Source organism: Oncorhynchus kisutch, linkage group LG23 (assembly GCF_002021735.2).
Source record: "Oncorhynchus kisutch isolate 150728-3 linkage group LG23, Okis_V2, whole genome shotgun sequence".
NCBI classification, from domain to species: Eukaryota; Metazoa; Chordata; class Actinopteri; order Salmoniformes; family Salmonidae; genus Oncorhynchus; species Oncorhynchus kisutch.
The window spans coordinates 25,873,826-25,892,457 of NC_034196.2; the positions used below are offsets into that span (position 1 = coordinate 25,873,826).

The following is an 18,632-nucleotide window of genomic DNA, read 5'->3' on the forward strand; positions in this document are numbered from 1 at the left end:
CTCATTAGTTATGCTCCAACATTCTCTCCAGCTTGTGTTCTTCTCAGTTAAGTCTTGGTTCCAATGGTTTGTATTGTTTTCTAAGAGATTGTCAGTTGGATAGACTCTCCACCGTGTTGTATTTCTTACCGATCATATGAATGTCCTTTTCCGACTCAAATAGGGTTCCCTCAAGATTAACCTGGCCAAAAGATTTGAAAATATCTACATTGGTCAATCCATAATGTACTTTTAATTATGTCATGAAAATACATTCATTTCCTATTACCAAGTCATTTACGGTTTCTATGCCTTTAGTTTTCCATGTGGGCCAATTTATCAGTGAATTCTGAAGTTATTCAAGGATTGTTCCATAGGGTTGTGTTTTTAGGGAGTGATATTAGTTCTTCTAGAGTATGTTTCATTTTCCTACATATTGTTATAGTGTTCTTAACTATGAAGTTAATGTTCTTAGCTTTATCCTTAGAAAATAGACACTTAAAAAGATTCTGGGGATGAGCATGATGCATGTCTTCAATATGTTCCTCTTTAGTGCATGTAACTATATGTCCCAAATAAAATCCCTGGGTTGCGAGTTGATACAATTGGAAGGTGAATTGGAAGGTGAACCCCCCCCTCCGACTTAGAAAGAAGTAACATTTTCAAGAATATGTCAAATTTTATGTTTTATTTGACAACATAAAGTCTGACCGAGTATACTTTTTTTTTAAAGAATGTCTAAACAATAAATAAACAAACTTTAGGAGCCATGCCATTCTCAAGAGAAGTATTCTTTCTGTAAGATTTATGGCTAGATTGTTCCATTTAATTAGATCGGTTTTCAGATTATGTTATGGGATAGTTCTTTTTATATTTTTGTTGTCACTTATTAAGCATCCTAAGTATTTGATGTTTTTTGTGTTCCACTTAAAGGATTGATGAGTTATTCTTTTTATTTTTCCTACTGCCATTTAGTTCATTTTGTATTCTGAAAATATTTTTAGAAAGTGGGACATTGAGTTTTCAATGCTGGTCAGGTATATTAGAAGTTTATTTTAAATGAATGTTTACAAATACCAACACCAATGTTTGCCTGTTATGTTTAGGTCCTGTCTAATTCTTTCTGCAAGCGGTTCAATTGCCTGTGCAAACAGGATGGAGAGAGGACATCCCTGTATTGTGCCCCTCTCTAAAGCAAATTCATCAGATAATGTATTATTTGTCTATTTTTGCCTTAGGACATTTATATAATATTTTTTATGACATGTATTTCATCCGGAAAGTTGAAAAGTTTTGAATAGAACAGGCCATTCAATATTGTTGAAAACCTTTTCGGCATCAACATCCATGATTGATAAATCTGTCATGTTTTTTTGCGTATTGTATTTAACTGAATTTGTAAAAAAAAAATTTAACCTTTATTTTACCAGGTAGGCTAGTTGAGACAAGTTCTCATTTGCAACTGCGACCTGGCCAAGATAAAGCAAAGCAGTTCGACACATACAACAATACAGAGTTACACATGGAATAAACAAACATACAATCAGTAATACAGTAGGAAAATCTTTATACAGCATGTGCAAATAAGGTAGGCAAGGCAATAAATAGGCCATGGTGGCAAAGTAATTACAAAATAGCAATTAAACACTGGAGTGGTAGACATACAGAAGATTAATGTGCAAGTAGAGATACTGGGGTGCAAAGGAGCAAGATAAATAAATACAGTATGGGGATGAGGTAGATTGGATGGGCTATTTACAGATGAGCTATGTACAGGTGCAGTGATCTGTGAGCTGCTCTGACAGCTGGTGCTAAAACTAGTGAGGGAGGTAAGAGTCTCCAGCTTCAGAGATTTTTGCAGTTTGTTCCAGTCATTGGCAGCAGAGAACTGGACGGAGAGGCGGCCAAACATGGAATTGGCTTTGGGGGTGTCCAGTGAGATATACCTGCTGGAGCACGTGGTACGGGTGGGTGCTGCTATGGTGACCAATGAGCTGAGATAAGGCGTGGCTTTAACTAGCAGAGACTTGTAGATGACCTGGAGCCAGTGGGTTTGGCGACGAGCATGAAGGGCCAGCCAACGAGAGCATACAGGTAGCAGTGGTGGGTAGTATATGGGGCTTTCGTGACAAAACAGATGGCACTGTGATAAACTGCATCAAATTTGTTGAGTAGAGTGTTGGAGGCAATTTTGTAAATTACATCACTGAAGTCGGATCGGTAGGATGGTCAGTTTTACGAGGGTATGTTTGGCAGCATGAGTGAAGGATGCTTTGTTGCGAAATAGGAAGCCGATTCTAGATTTAATTTTGGATTGGAGATGTTTAATGTGAGTCTGGAAGGGGAGTTTACAGTCTAACCAGACACCTAGGTATTTGTATTTGTCCACATATTCTAAGACAGAACCGTCCAGAGTAGTGATGCTGGACGGGCAGGCAGGTGCGGGCAGCGATCGGTTGAAGAGCATGCATTTAGTTTTACTTACATTTAAGAGCAGTTGGAGGCCACGGAAGGAGAGTTGTATGGCATTGAAGCTCGTCTGGAGTTAGTTAACACAGTGTCTATCGATGGGCCAGATGTATACAGAATGGTGTCTGCGTAGAGGTGGATCAGAGAATCACCAGCAGTGAGAGCGATATCATTGATGTATACATAGAAGAGAGTCAGCCCGAGAATTGAACCCTGTGGCAGCCCCATAGACTGCCAGAGGTCCGGACAACAGGCCCTGTACTCTATCAGAGAAGTAGTTGGTGAACCAAGCGAGGCAATCATTTGAGAAACCAAGGCTGTACGCCAATAAGAATGTTGTGATTGACAGAGTTGAAAGCCTTAGCCAGGTCGATGAATATGGCTGCACAGTAATGTCTCTTATCGATGGTGGTTATGATTTAGTTTAGGACCTTGAGCGTGGCTGAGGTGCACCCATGGCCAGCTCTGAAACCAGATTGCATAGCGGAGAAGGTACGGTGAGATTCTAAATGGTCGGTAATCTGTTTGTTAACTTGGCTTTCAAAGACCTTAGAAAGGCAGGGTAAAATAGATATAGGTCTGTAGCAGTTTGGGTCTAGATTGTCTCCCCCTTTGAAAAGGGGGATGACTGCGGCAGCTTTCCAGTCTATGGGAATCTCAGACGATACAAAAGAGGTTGAACAGGCTAGTAATAGGGGTTGCAACAATTTCTGCAGATAAATTTAGAGGTTCCAGATTGTCTAGCCCGGGTGATTTGTAGGGGCCAGATTTTGCAGGTTTTTCAGAACAACAGCTATCTGGATTTGGGCGAGTTGCTGTGGGGAGCGCAGGGCAGTTGACCGGGGTAGGGGTAGCCAGGTGGAAAGCATGGCCAGCCGTAGAAAAATGCTTATTGAAATTCTCAATTATTGTGGATTTATCGGTACTGACAGTGTTTCCTAGCCTCAGTGCAGTGGGCAGCTGGGAGGAGGTGCTCTTATTCTCTGTGGACTTTAGTGTCCCAGAACTTTTTTGAGTTTATTACAGGATGCAATTTTCTGTTTGAAAAGCTAGCCTTAGCTTTCCTAACTGCCTGTGTATATTGGTTCCTAACTTCCCTGAAAAGTTGCATATCACGGTGGCTATTCGATGCTAATGCAGACCGCCACAGGATGTTTTTGTGCTGGTCAAGGGCAGACAGGTCTGGAGTGAACCAATGGCTATATCTATTCCTGGTTCTACATTTTTTGAGTGCATTCATATTTAACATGGTGAGGAAGGCACTTTTTTAAAGAATAACCAGGCATCCTCTACTGACGGGATGAGTTCAATGTCATTCCAGCATACCCCGGCCAGGTCAATTAAAATTCCTGTTTGCTGATGTGTTTTAGGGAGCATTTGACAGTGATGAGGGGTGGTCGTTTGACCGGAGACCCATTACGGATGCAGGCAATGAGGCAGTGATCGCTGAGATCTTTGTTGAAAACAGCAGAGGTGTATTTGGAGGGCGAGTTAGTTAGGATGATATCTATGAGGGTGCCCGTGTTTATGGATTTGGGGTTGTACCTGGTAGGTTCATAGATAATTTGTGTGAGATTGAGGGCATCAAGCTTAGATTGTAGGACTGCTGGGGTGTTAAGCATGTCCCAGTTTAGGTCACCGAGCAGCACGAGCTCAGAAGATAGATGGGGGGGCAATCAATTCACATATGGTGTCCAGGGCAGAGGGTGGTCTATAGCAAGCGGCAACGGTGAGAAACTTGTTTCTGGAAAGGTAAATTTTTAGAAGTAGAAGCTCGAATTGTTTTGGTACAGACCTGGATAGTAAGATAGCATGCAGAGTTCCATCTCTGCAGTAGATTTCAACACCGCCCCCTTTGGCAGTTCTATCTTGGCGGAAAATGTTATAGTTAGGGATGGAAATATCAGGGTTTTTGGTGGTTTCCCTATGCCAGGATTCAGACACCCGTGTTGGCAGAATGCGCTTAAGCAGTGAATAAAGCAAACTTATGGAGTAGGCTTCTAATGTTAACATGCATGAAACCAAGGCTTTTACGGTTACTGACGTCAACACATGAGAGCACCTGTGGAGTAGGAGTGGAGCTAGGCACTACAGCTCCTGGATTAACCTCTACATCACCAGAGGGGGAGTAGTATAAGGGTACGGCTAAAGACTATAAGAACTGGCCGTCTAGCACGTTCGGAACAGAAAGTAAAGGGAGCAGGTTTCTGGGCACGATAGCATAGATTCAAGGCATAATGTACAGTCAAAGGTATGGTAGGAAGAGAGTACATTGGAGGTAAAACCTAGGCATTGAGTAATGATGAGAGGGATATGGTCTCTAGAGACGTTTAAATCAGGTGATTTCATCGCATATGTGGGAGGTTGAACAACATTGGTTCAGGCATATTGAGCAGGGCTTGAGGCTCTACAGTGAAATAAGACAGTAATCACTAACCAGGACTGCAATGGACGAGGCATATTGATATTAGGGAGAGGCATGCGTAGCCAAGTAATCGTATGGGTCCAGTGAGTGGTTGGGTTGGCTGGGGACACGGCGATTCAGACAGTTAGCAGGCCGTGGCTAGCAAGCTAGCATAAGGGCCTTAGATGGACGTCGCGATGGTGGAAAGTCTGTTTTTGCCTCCTCGTGCGGTGATGTCTTTGAATTAGTAGATCATTCTTGGAATTAGTAGGGTTCCAAGTCCAATTAGCAAAATGGGTATAGTGGTCCAAGAAACTGGCCGATGGATCAGCTAACAGTCCAATATGCTCTAGATGGCTAGCAGGCCGCGGTTAGCAGAATGGCCTGTTGGGATCCTTCGGCAGATTATGTCGGTATTCCAGTCGTGAAGGATCGGCAGGATTCCGTGCCCCGCTCCGGCAGTAGAAGGGGTCTGGATATTGTAGCTGAGGAGTGGGCTTCAGGAGTAGCCCAGGAGCCCTAGCCGGGAGATGGGTCTAGCATGGGCTAGCTCCAAGCTAGTTGGTGCTAGCTCCAGGACAGAAATGTTAGCCAGGAGTAGTCAGCCCGGGTTGCGGTTAGCTTGCTGCGATGATCCAGATGAAAAGTTTCACAGTTTGTGGTAGGAATCCAGGGATGTGGAGAGAAAAATAGGTCCGGTATGCTTTGGTTTGAAACGCGTTGTACCAACTGGCGAGAGCTTTCCGAGACTCACATAGCTGATGAGTGAGTTAGCTAGCTAGCTAGCTAGCTAGCTTCAGTTGATGTATTCCAGTTCGGAGGTAAATAGAAATACTTGAGAAAAAAACCAGATCCACACCACATTGGGTGAGGCGGGTTGCACGAGAGTATTTTGAAGTTGAGGTTTAGGTTTAAGGTTTAGGTTGAGGTTTAAGAATGTGAAGAAAAATATATAAAAATATATAAATATACAAGACAGACTGACTGCTATGCCATCTTGGATAAGAATGTACTTGTAAGTGTACATTTTTCATAAACCCTGTTTGATTAATAAGTACGATGAGACCATTTTATTGCTAATGAGCATTATTTTATTTTCACAATTTATTAAACGAATGGGTGTGTAGTCACTAGGGGACTCACCAGATTTTCCTGGTTTTAATAGAATTGAAATCAATTTTTTATTATTTCAAGGGAAATGGATGTTTACGATTTAAACTCCTGGCTATTGTCAGTCATCTTTTTCTCATACTGTAGCACAATGTTTTATAATTATTATTATATAAATAGAAGTTGATCCAGTGGTCAGAATATGAATCATACACCGCCCCAATGCATTCTGGTTGTTTTATGACTCAATTTGTTTTTATTGAACTTGGCTGTACTCTGGAGCAGAAAGTCTGGCCGCAGCCCAAATATGACCTAATTTAATTTTTACTGTGGTTGTTTAAAGTCCATCTGTTATGTATTATCTGCTTTTTCACCACTCTGCATCTGGTTAATGATCAATAGGTAAGGAATAGGGGATATTTGAATACTCACAATGGCGGAATGGCACCCAAATATTATTTGTCAGCCATATTTTATACACAAAAAAACTGCCTGTACCTCATTGTTTGTACGATATTGCTGCGGAATTGAATGGTAGGAATGCACATGCAGAAACAGACCTACATCACAATATACAGAAGTAATCTAATATTTCAGTGGTCTTTTTATTGAATCGCATTACCTTTTCAAAACTTTAACCAGATACTAAACCAGGACTCTCCAGCCCTGTTCCTGGAGAGCTACCCTCCTTTTAGGTTTTCGTTTCAACCCATCAACCAGCTAATTATTAGAATCAGGTGCGCTAGATTAGGGTTGGAGTGAAAACCTACAGGACGCTAGCTCTTCAGAAACAGGATTGGAGAGCCCTTAAGTTTGGCCCGTGGGCCTCCAATTAGGGAGCACTAAGGCCTAGCTGGGTCAATTTGGGCTTCTGTGATGTGTTATTATAAGATATTAGTTAAGGTTTACTAAAGTTCAAGTTGTCACGAAGACCTGCTGTTTTCAAAAAGTGAAATAACACAAAGGTAAACTAAGAACAGGATGGTTGTATTTGGGGAATCTAACTATTGATCCTTTGATACTACCGTTCAGACCAATAAAGAGCGTTGTCTGGCTGTGGTGGAGAGGGCCGATCATTTGAGAGCACCATCTGTGTCATTGAAGAACACTAAATACTCTATCTTTGAGACCTCTTCCTCTCCATATTGTTCTTTACATAGGTGTTGCCTACAGTACACACCCGCCCATTGTCTGTTTCAAAAACAACATGCTTTGAAGATAGATTGGTGTAATATGTCAGAGTATATTCTTATGTAATCACATCATAGTTGATCTCCTATTGTATACATTCAGATATCAACACAGCCTTGTGACATGAAATTCAACCCCTTGTTTATGGGTATTACTGTACGCCTATATCCACCCAAGCTGTGTTCGAATACCCATACTAACATCCTGTATACTACATACTTAATGAGTATATACTATTAGTTCATTTTAGTATACTGTAAATGAGCTGTATCCTTTCAGTTGCGTATTCTAGCCTTTCACCTGTTTACTGGAAGTTGATGCTGTTGCTATGCAACTTTTTACTAGCTTGTCAGCGTAAGAAATTACTAGCTAGACATCTTACGACTTCATTTACAACATCCATTGAGAACGCATAAGGACTATACCGCTAAGCTAAGAATGACATAAATAATCAAAACAATGAACGTTGTATAGCATATAGTTATTATACTGTTCAATGTATTAGTAGCCGAATATACCGGTACATATTGCTGAAATGATATGCTATGCGGTTTGTAAGGATAGCGTAGCTAACAAATTGTCAGCAAACATAACGTGTGACTTATTTGAAAAGTCGTTACTTTATTACATTGCGCAACATTTTTTAAACATTTGCTATAATTAGTTAAAGCAATTAATTTGTATCTGCTCTCGTCAGACTTCTGCTCCTTTGTCAAATAGCTCTTACACAGCCTGGAGGTGTTGGGTCATTGTCCTGTTGAAAAACACATGATAGTCCTATTAAGTGCAAACCAGATGGGATGGCGTATCACTGCAGAATGCTTTGGTAGCCATGCTGGTCAAGTGTGCCTTGAATTCTAAATAAATCACTGACGGTGTCACCCAGCAAAGCACCATCACACCTCCTCCATGCTTTACGGTGGGAACCACACATGCAGAGGTCATCCGTTCAACTACTCTGCATCTCACAAAGACATGGTGGTTGGAACCAAAAATCTAAAATTTGGACTCATCAGACCAAAGGACAGATTTCCACCTGTCTAATATCCATTGCTCGCATTTCTTGGCCAAAGCAAGTCTCTTCTTCTTATTGGTGTCCTTCAGCAGCAATTCGTCCATGAAGGCCTGATTCACAGTCTCCTCTGAACAGTTGATGTGTGTCTGTTACTTGAACTCTGATGCACTTACTTGGGCTGCAATTTCTCAGGCTGGTAACTCAAATTCCTTTATCCTCTTTAGTAGCAGTAACTCTGGGTCTTCCTTTCCTCTGGTGTTCCTCATGAGAGCCAGTTTCATCATAGCGTTTTTGCGGCTGCACTTGAAGAAACTTTGAGTTCTTGAAATGTTCCGTGTTCACTGACCTTCATGTCTTAAAGTAATGATGGACTGTTTATCTTTGCTTATTTGTGCTGTTCTTGACATAGCTCTATTTGGTAAAATACCAAATTATTATCTTCTGTATATTACCCCTACCTTGCCACAACACAACTGAAGGAAAGAAATTCCACAAATGAACTTTTAACAAGGCACAGAAGCTGGTTCAGAGAATGCCAAGAGTGTTTAAAGCTGTCATCAAGGCAAAGGGTGGCTGCTTTGAAGAATCTCAAATATAAAATATATTTAACACTTGTTTTTGCTTACTACACGATTCCATGGTTTTGATGTCTTCACTATTATTCTACAATGTAGAAAATAGTACAAATAAAGAAAAACCCTTGAATGAGCAGGTGTCCACACTTTTGACTGGTACTGTATTTTTCAATACTGTATCAATCAATCATTAATTTGTTCATGTCATCACACAGCATATGAGTCATGATTTGAAATGCAATCAAGCATTTTATTTATAAAATAAAGCAAGTCTTGAATAATTAGCTTAAACAGTAAATGAACTGTTCCTTTTCGGGAAATGACTGTTTAGTTTTTGTGGTAATAAAGGTTTAACAAAAACTTTTATTACAACATTCTGGTATACTTATTTATTTAGTGTTTTACATTTGTTCCAAGCGGTTGGTATTGTAATCTAAAAGCACCTGCTTGGCACACGGAATATGCACTCAGTGCTGGCTCCTTACCTTCTTTTTCTTCATCTCCAGTATTTTCCACAACTGTCAAATGTATTCCTCACATCTGACTCCCTTTTACCTAGGTATTTTTTTTTACATATATATAGGCACACCAAATGTGTTTTAATAAAAATCAACCATATGCATTGAGCTTGTCTGATGCTTTAAGCTTACGGTTTGATGAAATAAGACGAATGCCTCGGATGCCAGAGCTCTAGATAACCAGAAGGAACAACCTGAACCTGACCCAACTATTCTCCTCCTGCTGGATTTAGTAGATTCTGCCATTAATCTCCTGAAGGCTACATGAGGAGTCGGCAGCCTTTCTCATGTTGAATTTCAATTTGTCTTACCATTTTCTACCGATCTGCGTGCCAGTTATGGATTTCGTATGCACATTTTCGTGGAACAGTTTAAGTGAATTTGTCTTTCTTTAAATTATTGTCATGTGGTTAATCAACATTCTATCCAAATCCTAAATGAAAATGATACAAACCTAACTTCTGTTGCCAACTATGTAAAAAGTCTACATGGTCGACCAAGATTTTTGTTGTTGTCGGGGACAGTCCTACTTCTTGTAGCAGTCATTATGCTATAGAAAATTAACACAGGACTCCTCAACAGTCTCAAGCCCATCTGCTAGTGATTAGCCAGCTAATCTTTATATTTCAAGTTTAGCCAACTCGGGTCTATTTGCTCGTTAATAAGGTTGAATTGTTGTGAACACACCCTTCTGTCTGTTTCCAACTGTTTGAAAAGCATGTTAGCCTGTCCACTTTGTTCAGATGTTGAAAACAAGTGGCCTACCTTATTGAGAATGAGTTGCCAATTCCTTATTGTTTTATGCTGTTTTATGCAAAGGAGACGAGACCAAAAATACAACATGACAACAAGTGGACATAAACGCTCATAAAAACGAAAAATAACAAAACCTTGATTCTTGCAATACAGGCATTTGTAATATGGCTCAAAAACATATATTTGAATTAATCAAATGAATTTGATATATATATATATATCACCCAGCTCTTGCCATGACCCACCAGTGTGGTTCTTGATCCACCATTTGGGATGCATTGAACTAACCTAACATCCTACTTTTCTCTCCTGCAGTTGGATAACATCCTGTACCCTCCGTCCATGCCTTTCCGCAAGTCCAGTAACCCTGAGGTGATCCACGGCCTCGCCCTCAAGTTTAAGAGGCAGCTCAGTGAGGACGGCAACAACCTCCGCAGGGGAAGCCTAGGAGGCGCTCTCACAGGTAATAATCATATCTACCCCGCAGGTGCACATTCAGTACATGCACACAGAAATGCAAGCATATACACACACACACACACACACACACACACACACACACACACACACACACACACACACACACACACACACACACACACACGCATATGCAAATGTGTACTCATGCACACACGCAGGCACACACACAAACACGAGCAAGAAGATGCTTCACTCTGACCATTTCCCAGTGAATTCGATATGAACGGTGAGCCATTCAATATGTTTTGTTCGATTGTTTGGATAGTAATGCAGTGAGGAGTGAACTGGGGCTGTACTCCGACCGGGGCTCTAAGTAGGGATATCCTCTCCTGGCTGGTGTGTAATGAGTACTGGGGAGGAAGCCATTTCACTGAGAGGAAGAAAGGTTCACCATTTTCCTCCCTGTCTCTGTCAGTCATCCTGTCTCCCCCAGGCTTTACAGCAAGGCACCGGATGCCATGGGGAGGGGACATGTCTTAGAACACCGGGGTCGTATTCAGCAGGGCATACTGTAGCACAACACTTTTCAACGGGAATCAGAAATCTGTGTTCTTAGTGGACAAGTTCAGGTTGTGCCTCCCAGTTTAAAAATATTTCTCCCTACTGAACAGGACCCAGGTAGAGAAGTAGATATGTGTCCTAAGTCTGTGATGAGGTAGATAACTTTTGCAGAGGGAAAAGGCATTCATGGAGATGTTCAACTAAAACAATTGGTGACTAGTTATGGTAGGCAGTTTGAAAGAAACACACACACACACACACAATCCATTTACAAAATGATGTTGCATGGTTTAATAACAGGAGAGAAACAAACCCCCTACCTGAAGTATTCTCAAGATAAGTGCTTTTGTGCTGTGAGGTCACCATTCATGGAGATGGGTAAAAATCCTCTTCAGCATCACATCTCCATCTGCCTCTTTTGAAATGCATGAGGCAAGGCCCATTTGAAAGGCAGGACATTTTGGTAACGCAAGGCTCATGCATGTGTAATGCGCCTAGGCTTACTGTAGAGTCTTGTCACACAGCGCTCAATAGCCTCTTTTCATGAGCCAGGCTATTATACTCGTGGAAAGCGATTGGGAGAGTAAAGGAGATGGGATATATGGTTATTTCGACAGATAGGAAAGGCTAAATAGTTGTTTGAGTTGAGTGTAAAGCATGATGCAAGGACAACCACGTCACACACACTAAATTAAACGCATACACACAATAGGCAAACAGAACATTTTCGTTTCACCATGGTATTACCTACACTTGTTGGTTGTGACTTTAGTTGAATAGCTTCTCAGGGAGGTGTTGACGCTTGTTTTTGACATTTCATTTGAACTCATCTGTTGCTCTCGTTTCCATCGCCTCATCATTTGCACATTTTAGGCACCCATTTCATCCGCCCATTTGATTTAATTTTGTCTTCACAGCACCGTTGCAGTGCAGACAATTTTGTTAGTGCAAGCATGGCAGACAGAACCAACATAATAAGACACATTTGCTACTTCAGCCACATATTTCAAATCCCAAATTAGACAAAGGCACTTCTCTGTAAGTGGTTGAATTCTTACTTGTCAGAGCGGTGTGCATCATGTTTGCAAGGTGTATCAAATGTGATCAGACTCTTCATTTCACCTGTCTAATTGCATCCTACTTAAAGGGACGATCGGACATTTTAGCTAGCTGTCTGAGTTGGCACGATTCGTCAGTGTTAATTTTTCACTAGGTCTTTCTTAGGCTGTAGACTAAAGCAGATCAGGTGACGTGTTTACCAAGAATATCTAAATGCAGTGAGTGTGAAAGGGAACGTTATGCACTCTATCGCTGTCTGACTGGCTTCAATGGGCAGAGCTGGAGGGACGTAGACCACATGTTGAACAACATGGAAAAATGTATTTTATTTTAGGTCATCAAATTCCAGTCCTTTTGAAGGCCGCACCTGCTGACATTGTCCCCCTGGCATTTTTGTGATCAGCTAATGTTATTGATTTGCTAGAGTCCACACTCCTCCTTACCAAGGTCTCAGTCTGTGATCAAAAGTCAAGATCAAGGACCAAACCCCATCTTACACCACGGTCCCCCAGGACCAAATCCCGTCTTACACCACGGTCCCCCAGGACCAAACCCCGTCTTACACCACGGTCCCCCAGGACCAAACCCCGTCTTACACCACAGTCCCCCAGGACCAAACCCCGTCTTACACCACGGTCCCCCAGGACCAAACCCCGTCTTACACCACGGTCCCCCAGGACCAAACCCAGTCTTACACCACGGTCCCCCAGGACCAAACCCAGTCTTACACCACGGTCCCCCAGGACCAAATCCCGTCTTACACCACGGTCCCCCAGGACCAAATCCCGTCTTACACCACGGTCCCCCAGGACCAAATCCCGTCTTACACCACGGTCCCCCAGGACCAAATCCCTTCTTACACCTCGGTCCCTCAGGACCAAACCCCGTCTTACACCACGCGCCCACCCCAGGACCAAACCCCCATCTTACACCATGCCCCCCCAGGACCCAGCTTACACCACAGCCTTCCCCAGGACCAAACCCCAGTTTACACCACGGCCCTCCCCAGGAACAAACCCCAGCTTACACCACGGCCCCCCCCAGGACCAAATCCCTTCTTACACCACGGTCCCCCAGGACCAAATCCCTTCTTACACCTCGGTCCCTCAGGACCAAACCCCGTCTTACACCACGCGCCCACCCCAGGACCAAACCCCCATCTTACACCATGCCCCCCCCCAGGACCCAGCTTACACCACAGCCTTCCCCAGGACCAAACCCCAGTTTACACCATGGCCCTCCCCAGGACCAGACCCAGCTTACACCCCCCCCCCTTTCACTCCTCCACTCTGCCAGGACTGTTAATCCTCCAATCTTGGCCGCTGATTTGCTGTGCTTCCTTCAACAGGAAATGGAAATAAACACACACATGGAAGTCTAGAGGGGATGAGAGGGATGATGAGAGGAGCCCGGAGGGTTACACAAAATTCCAGGGAGACGAATTACTGCCAGGAGCGTCAATGACATAAGACCTAGTGTGACACAATAATCCAGACTACAAGGGCATACACACACACACACACACACACGTTATTTGGGCTCTACGCTGCGTAGCCGATTCCATAACGGAATAAAATGTGGTTGACGGTAATCGTACCACCTGTGGACCTACTGCCATCTAGCGACTGTTACTGGGAGAAAACACTTGGGGAAAGAAATTTATGAAAGGAGAAAATATTTCCCCTGGAAATATGTATTTATTCAGAGCTTGTTAATCTTAGGATTCTATTTATCAAACATCTCTTCAACATCCCTGTGCTCAGACACCATCTCCTCCTTTTCTATTTAATCATTTATTCATCTATGGGATTGCTTTCTTGTTTGAGGTATACTATAATAAAACAATATATGTGTGTATATATATCTCGTAAATCAGTGAAAGTATCCTTCCTGTATATAATCTGGGTCTTTGTGCAAGTTCAGGTATGCCTCGTGGTTGTGTAATGTTTGTAGCGTCACTGATCTCATAAGTGGATTGACTTTCACTGCTGCCTCATTTACCCCCTGTGAGCCTACTCTGTTTTAAGGAGAGGAGAAAGACCAGATTAGTTAATTTCTGTAAAGCACTCCGTGATAATGTCATTTGTGTTTTGTTTGACCTTGTGTTTATTATCCGTTCACATGGGAAATGGTGTGAGTAGGCCACAGGTATCCTCGTAGTGTGAATGTATCCTTGGCTTCTAGTATTCTTTTTCCACCCAAAGTAAAATCAGTAAAAAAAATCTGTTTTTAAAGCTAATTTCCTACAATTCTACAATGTCTTATGCCTTGTTCTTATGCTCTTTGAGTGAGACAAACCTAATTAAATCAGTGGGGCCCCATGACATTCTCGCAGACTGTCGAGTTTTTATTTGGGTCATTGTTAGTTCTCAAAGATTGTCTTGTTTAAAAATGAATATAGCTCCGTTATCTTTTCTACATACTTCATATCTGATTTTAGTAGAAGTTTCCACATAACTTTTTGGGAGTGGTGGCAACACTGCTGCTGAATGAAGATGAAGGAAACGCTGGGTGTCTGTCTTGTCCTACAGGAAAAAGTATCTTCTCTCTAGATGAACTACTGTTGTGTGTCTTGTCCTATAGGAAAGTACCTGCTGCCCTATGTGTCCCCCCAGCAGGCATGGCAGACCCCCTCAGAGACCTCCAACCTGGTGCGGATGTGCTCCACCACCCTGGGGAAGTCCGCCCCCTCACTCACCTCTAGTCTGGTGAGTACTTATGGGTCATGACATCCCATGATTCCTCACTCTGTCCCCCCCATGCTTTGATGTTGAGACCAGGGTATTGTTAATCATGTCTTTGATTGATGTATTTATCAGAAGTTTTTGGCATACAAGCCATTCAGCATTTCAGTACAATGAATACACAGCAACTGTCAATCAGTAAAAATGGCAAACAAAATGTTATTTTACCTTCCTCTCAAGGTTATAGTAGTAGTGATTCATATTTTGTCAGAGCCTTAGTATTCAGGCCCTTAACGTCCCACAATCAATGCGCAGTTGAAGATGATTCCACAAAAATAGAAAATCAAGGTGATTCTGTGAAGTGGTTTTAAAGGAGATCCGTCTGAGGTCTTGATTGTAGCAGAGATGGACTAATCCCTCAGTCTGAAATGACCCCAGTCACCAGTGACTAGTCTCACTTCGACCTTCAGCGTCAACCACACTTTAAGTCAGATATCACCCATCTCGCCTGTGTCCTTTCAGATAACAAAACGATAGCCAGCCCAGTTTTACTTTTAATGGGAAAGGATGTCATTCCTGTCCCATTTCAAACGAGTGCGAAGTCACTGGAGGTTGAAGCTAAGCCAATTCTGTCCAGATATGAGTCACTCAGTCCAGCCCAGGGGTTTTATCTGTTTGTGTTTTCACCTGGACAAATGAAAATATATATATACAGCCTCTACATTGCTTTCCAACGAAGGTGCATAAACGAGGGAGAAACCAGAAATTTGAATTTCAGTTTCCATTAACTCTTGGATACAATGGAAGTTGGGCAGAAAAATACTTACAGTATTTATTAAAACCATGTGTTTCAGAGTACTTATTAAAACCATGTGTTTCACAGTACTTATTAAAACCATGTGTTTCAGAGTACATCTTTCATTAGTGTTTTCCCAAATCATGTCATGTCATGAGATTTGCTTTCATCTGAATGTGGAGATTCAGAGAAGGCCCATCTGTGTGGATGTTTCTGTAAACCAAACAATTTATAGCATTACAGACAGCAGTTTGGATCTGAGCAAATATCGAACATGCTGAATGTTCAATAACAAACTAGATTGGTCCAAACACACCAAGACAGTCTGAAGAGGGCACGACAAAGCCTAGTCCCTCTCAGGAAACCAGAAAGATTTGGCAAGGGTCCTGAGATCCTCAAAAGGTTCTACAGCTGCAACATTGAGAGCATCCTGGTTGCATCACTGTGGTACGGCAATTGCTCAGCCTCCGACTGCAAGGCACTTCAGAGGGTAGTGCGTACGGCCCAGTATATCACTGAGGCAAAGCTGCCTGCCATCCAGGACCTCTACACCAGGCGGTGTCAGAGGAAGGCCCTAAAAATTGTCAGACTCCAGCCGCCCCAGTCATAGACTGTTGTCCCTACTACCGCATGGCAAGCAGTGCCAGAGTGCCAAGTCTAGGACAAAAAGGCTTCTCAACAGTTTTTACCCCCAAGCCATAAGACTCCTGAACAGGTAACCAAATGGTTACCCGGACTATTTGCATTGTGTGCCCCAACCCCTCTATTACGCTGCTGCTACTCTCTGTTTATCTTATATGCATAGTCACTTTTAACTATACATTCATGTACATACTACCTAAATTGCCCTGGACCAAACAGTGCTCCCGCACGTTGGCTAACCGGGCTATCTGCATTGTGTCCCACCCGCCAACCCTTATTTTACGCTACTGCTACTCTCTGTTCATCATATATGCATAGTCCATTTAACCATACCTACATGTAGATACTACCTCAATAAGCCTGACTAACAGCTGTCTGTATATAGCCTTGCTACTCTTTTTTTCAAATATCTTTTTACTACGGTTTTATTTCTTTACTTACCTACACACACACACACCTTTTTTTCTGCGCCATTGGTTAGAGCCTGTAAATAAGCATTTCACTATAAGGTTGTATTCGGCGCAGGTGACAAATAAACTTTGATTTGATGTTTCTCAACACTCGGGGGCGCCAGTGTGCTGTTTGGAGTTTGCCAGCAGACACTCATTGTTTGAGGTGCATGCATATCAGAGCCTTGATGAACACATGGGTCTTTGTGAATGAGATTCAATGTGCTTCTTCAATATACAGTGTTATGTGGACACATGAAAAACAAACAAGTATCCTCAATGTATATTAATTGAAAGAGTATTCATACAGTATTTGAGTATTTGGCACAGGGATGTATAAACATCCTGTACACATGCCTGATCTTGGCTTTTTCCAAACACAATCTAACAAATAATCAATGAAAATAATTAAGATATTGAGTAAAAGTTCAACAGGACTTTACCCAAAGACATTGAACCCATAAGAATCCAAAGACACAGAACCTGTAAGAACCCAAAGACCTTGAACCCACTAAAGATCTCATGGCATTTATCACCCTCGTTGCTGAAAAAAATATGTTCTCAGTCAACTTACCTGGTAAAATAATTTTCAATAAAAATACAAAAGATCACCATATGGTCAATGTTTGATCCTCATCGTGTTTCCCAATCCTGGGTTCTGGGGACCCAACAGCTTAATTATCAGTCAATAATTTCAATAATTTGGGTTAGTGCTGGTTTGGTAAACTGTCCTAATATCAGGTCCCCATCATATCTGTTCCCCGTCATATCATGCGATCAGATCCACATTAATATCAGGTCCCCAATGCGTCTGTTCTCCAGAAAGTCTCCATGAGGTCATGCCCCCTCCCCAGAGGTGAGTGTGGAGTGGTGGGTGAAGAGCCTCCCTGGAGACTGCCACATCTTATTAGATTCTCCTCAGACCCTGTAAACAGGAGCCCAGACACCATGTAGCAAGGGCTGATTGAAATGAATGATTGCTGAGGCCAGGGTCAATGCAGCACAAACAGAAAGTCATTACACAGGGCTGAGATAGGAGCCGCCTTCTCATCTATTGTTTCTCATGGGTGGCTTATTTGTGCTTGCGCCGGTTTACGTGGTCATCTTTGTATGTGTGTATGAATATTTGTGTGCATGTTGAGGGTTGTATATCTGCATGTTAGTAGGTATGTATTTGTATAACTGTCAGTGATCTGTGTTGTCTGATTGGTGTGTAGCTTGAGGTATCAGTCCACGGCACGACTGATGGCAATGTTTATCCTTATCGGTCTGTTTGCATGCCTCTGTGTCTCCCTAGCCCCCCCTGAAGAAATGAAATGCTGCTCGCCACTGCTTACACAGTCCGGTATGGACGCGTCGAATCGCTGATGCATGGCCACATCCTAATAGCATCTTTTAGAGTGGATAGTACTGTAGTAAATTCTCAGGTGAACGCCATCTCTAGAGTCATGGTATTATTTTGTCTGGAAACTGGGTGCATAATAAATGCTGGTGATTCATATTTGACCTTGAGAGAACAGTCTGTGTACAGTACTGTTGTCAGGGACAGTTTTGTTTTTTATTTTCGTGTTTGTCAGGGACCATGCACAACTTGTTGCACCTGAGATGGCTTTCTGTGGGACCAGATGATTGTGGATCATTGCTACAGAATTCCAGATCACAATGTCTGAAAAGTAGGAAATATTATTAACCAGGTTGCTATTGGTAAATAAAAAGGGTGCTCAATGACTTACTTGAATTGTAAGAGGTATATTAGAATATGCATTCTCAGTCGGCAGGTATCCTGAGTTTTGGGGACTTGAATCACAGTTTAAAAACGAATCAATCTCATATGAAAAGCTGTCTTTGTTCCATCAAATGAAACATTTCACTGCAGCATTGGGCTGTTTAGCCCCAGGGACCATGTTACACAATTTTTATATATGAAAAAACACATTAGCCTTCTCAAAATCCTCTTCTGTTCTTTTGGAAGATCCTGTCAGGGCTGTCCATGTCAGCTTTATA

At 42.2% G+C, this 18,632-nt stretch overlaps 1 protein-coding gene across 4 annotated transcripts in view; it reads left to right on the forward strand.

The window, feature by feature from the left end:
• Positions 1–18,632, forward strand: part of mast4 (microtubule associated serine/threonine kinase family member 4) — a 173,450-nt gene that overhangs the window by 30,867 nt on the left and 123,951 nt on the right. For all 4 annotated transcript variants that reach the window (XM_031803041.1, XM_031803042.1, XM_031803043.1 and 1 more), the window contains exons 2-3: positions 10,333–10,480; positions 14,641–14,765. In XM_031803041.1, coding sequence (XP_031658901.1) covers positions 10,333–10,480; positions 14,641–14,765 — 273 coding nt within the window. The remainder of the gene's footprint in view (positions 1–10,332; positions 10,481–14,640; positions 14,766–18,632) is intronic.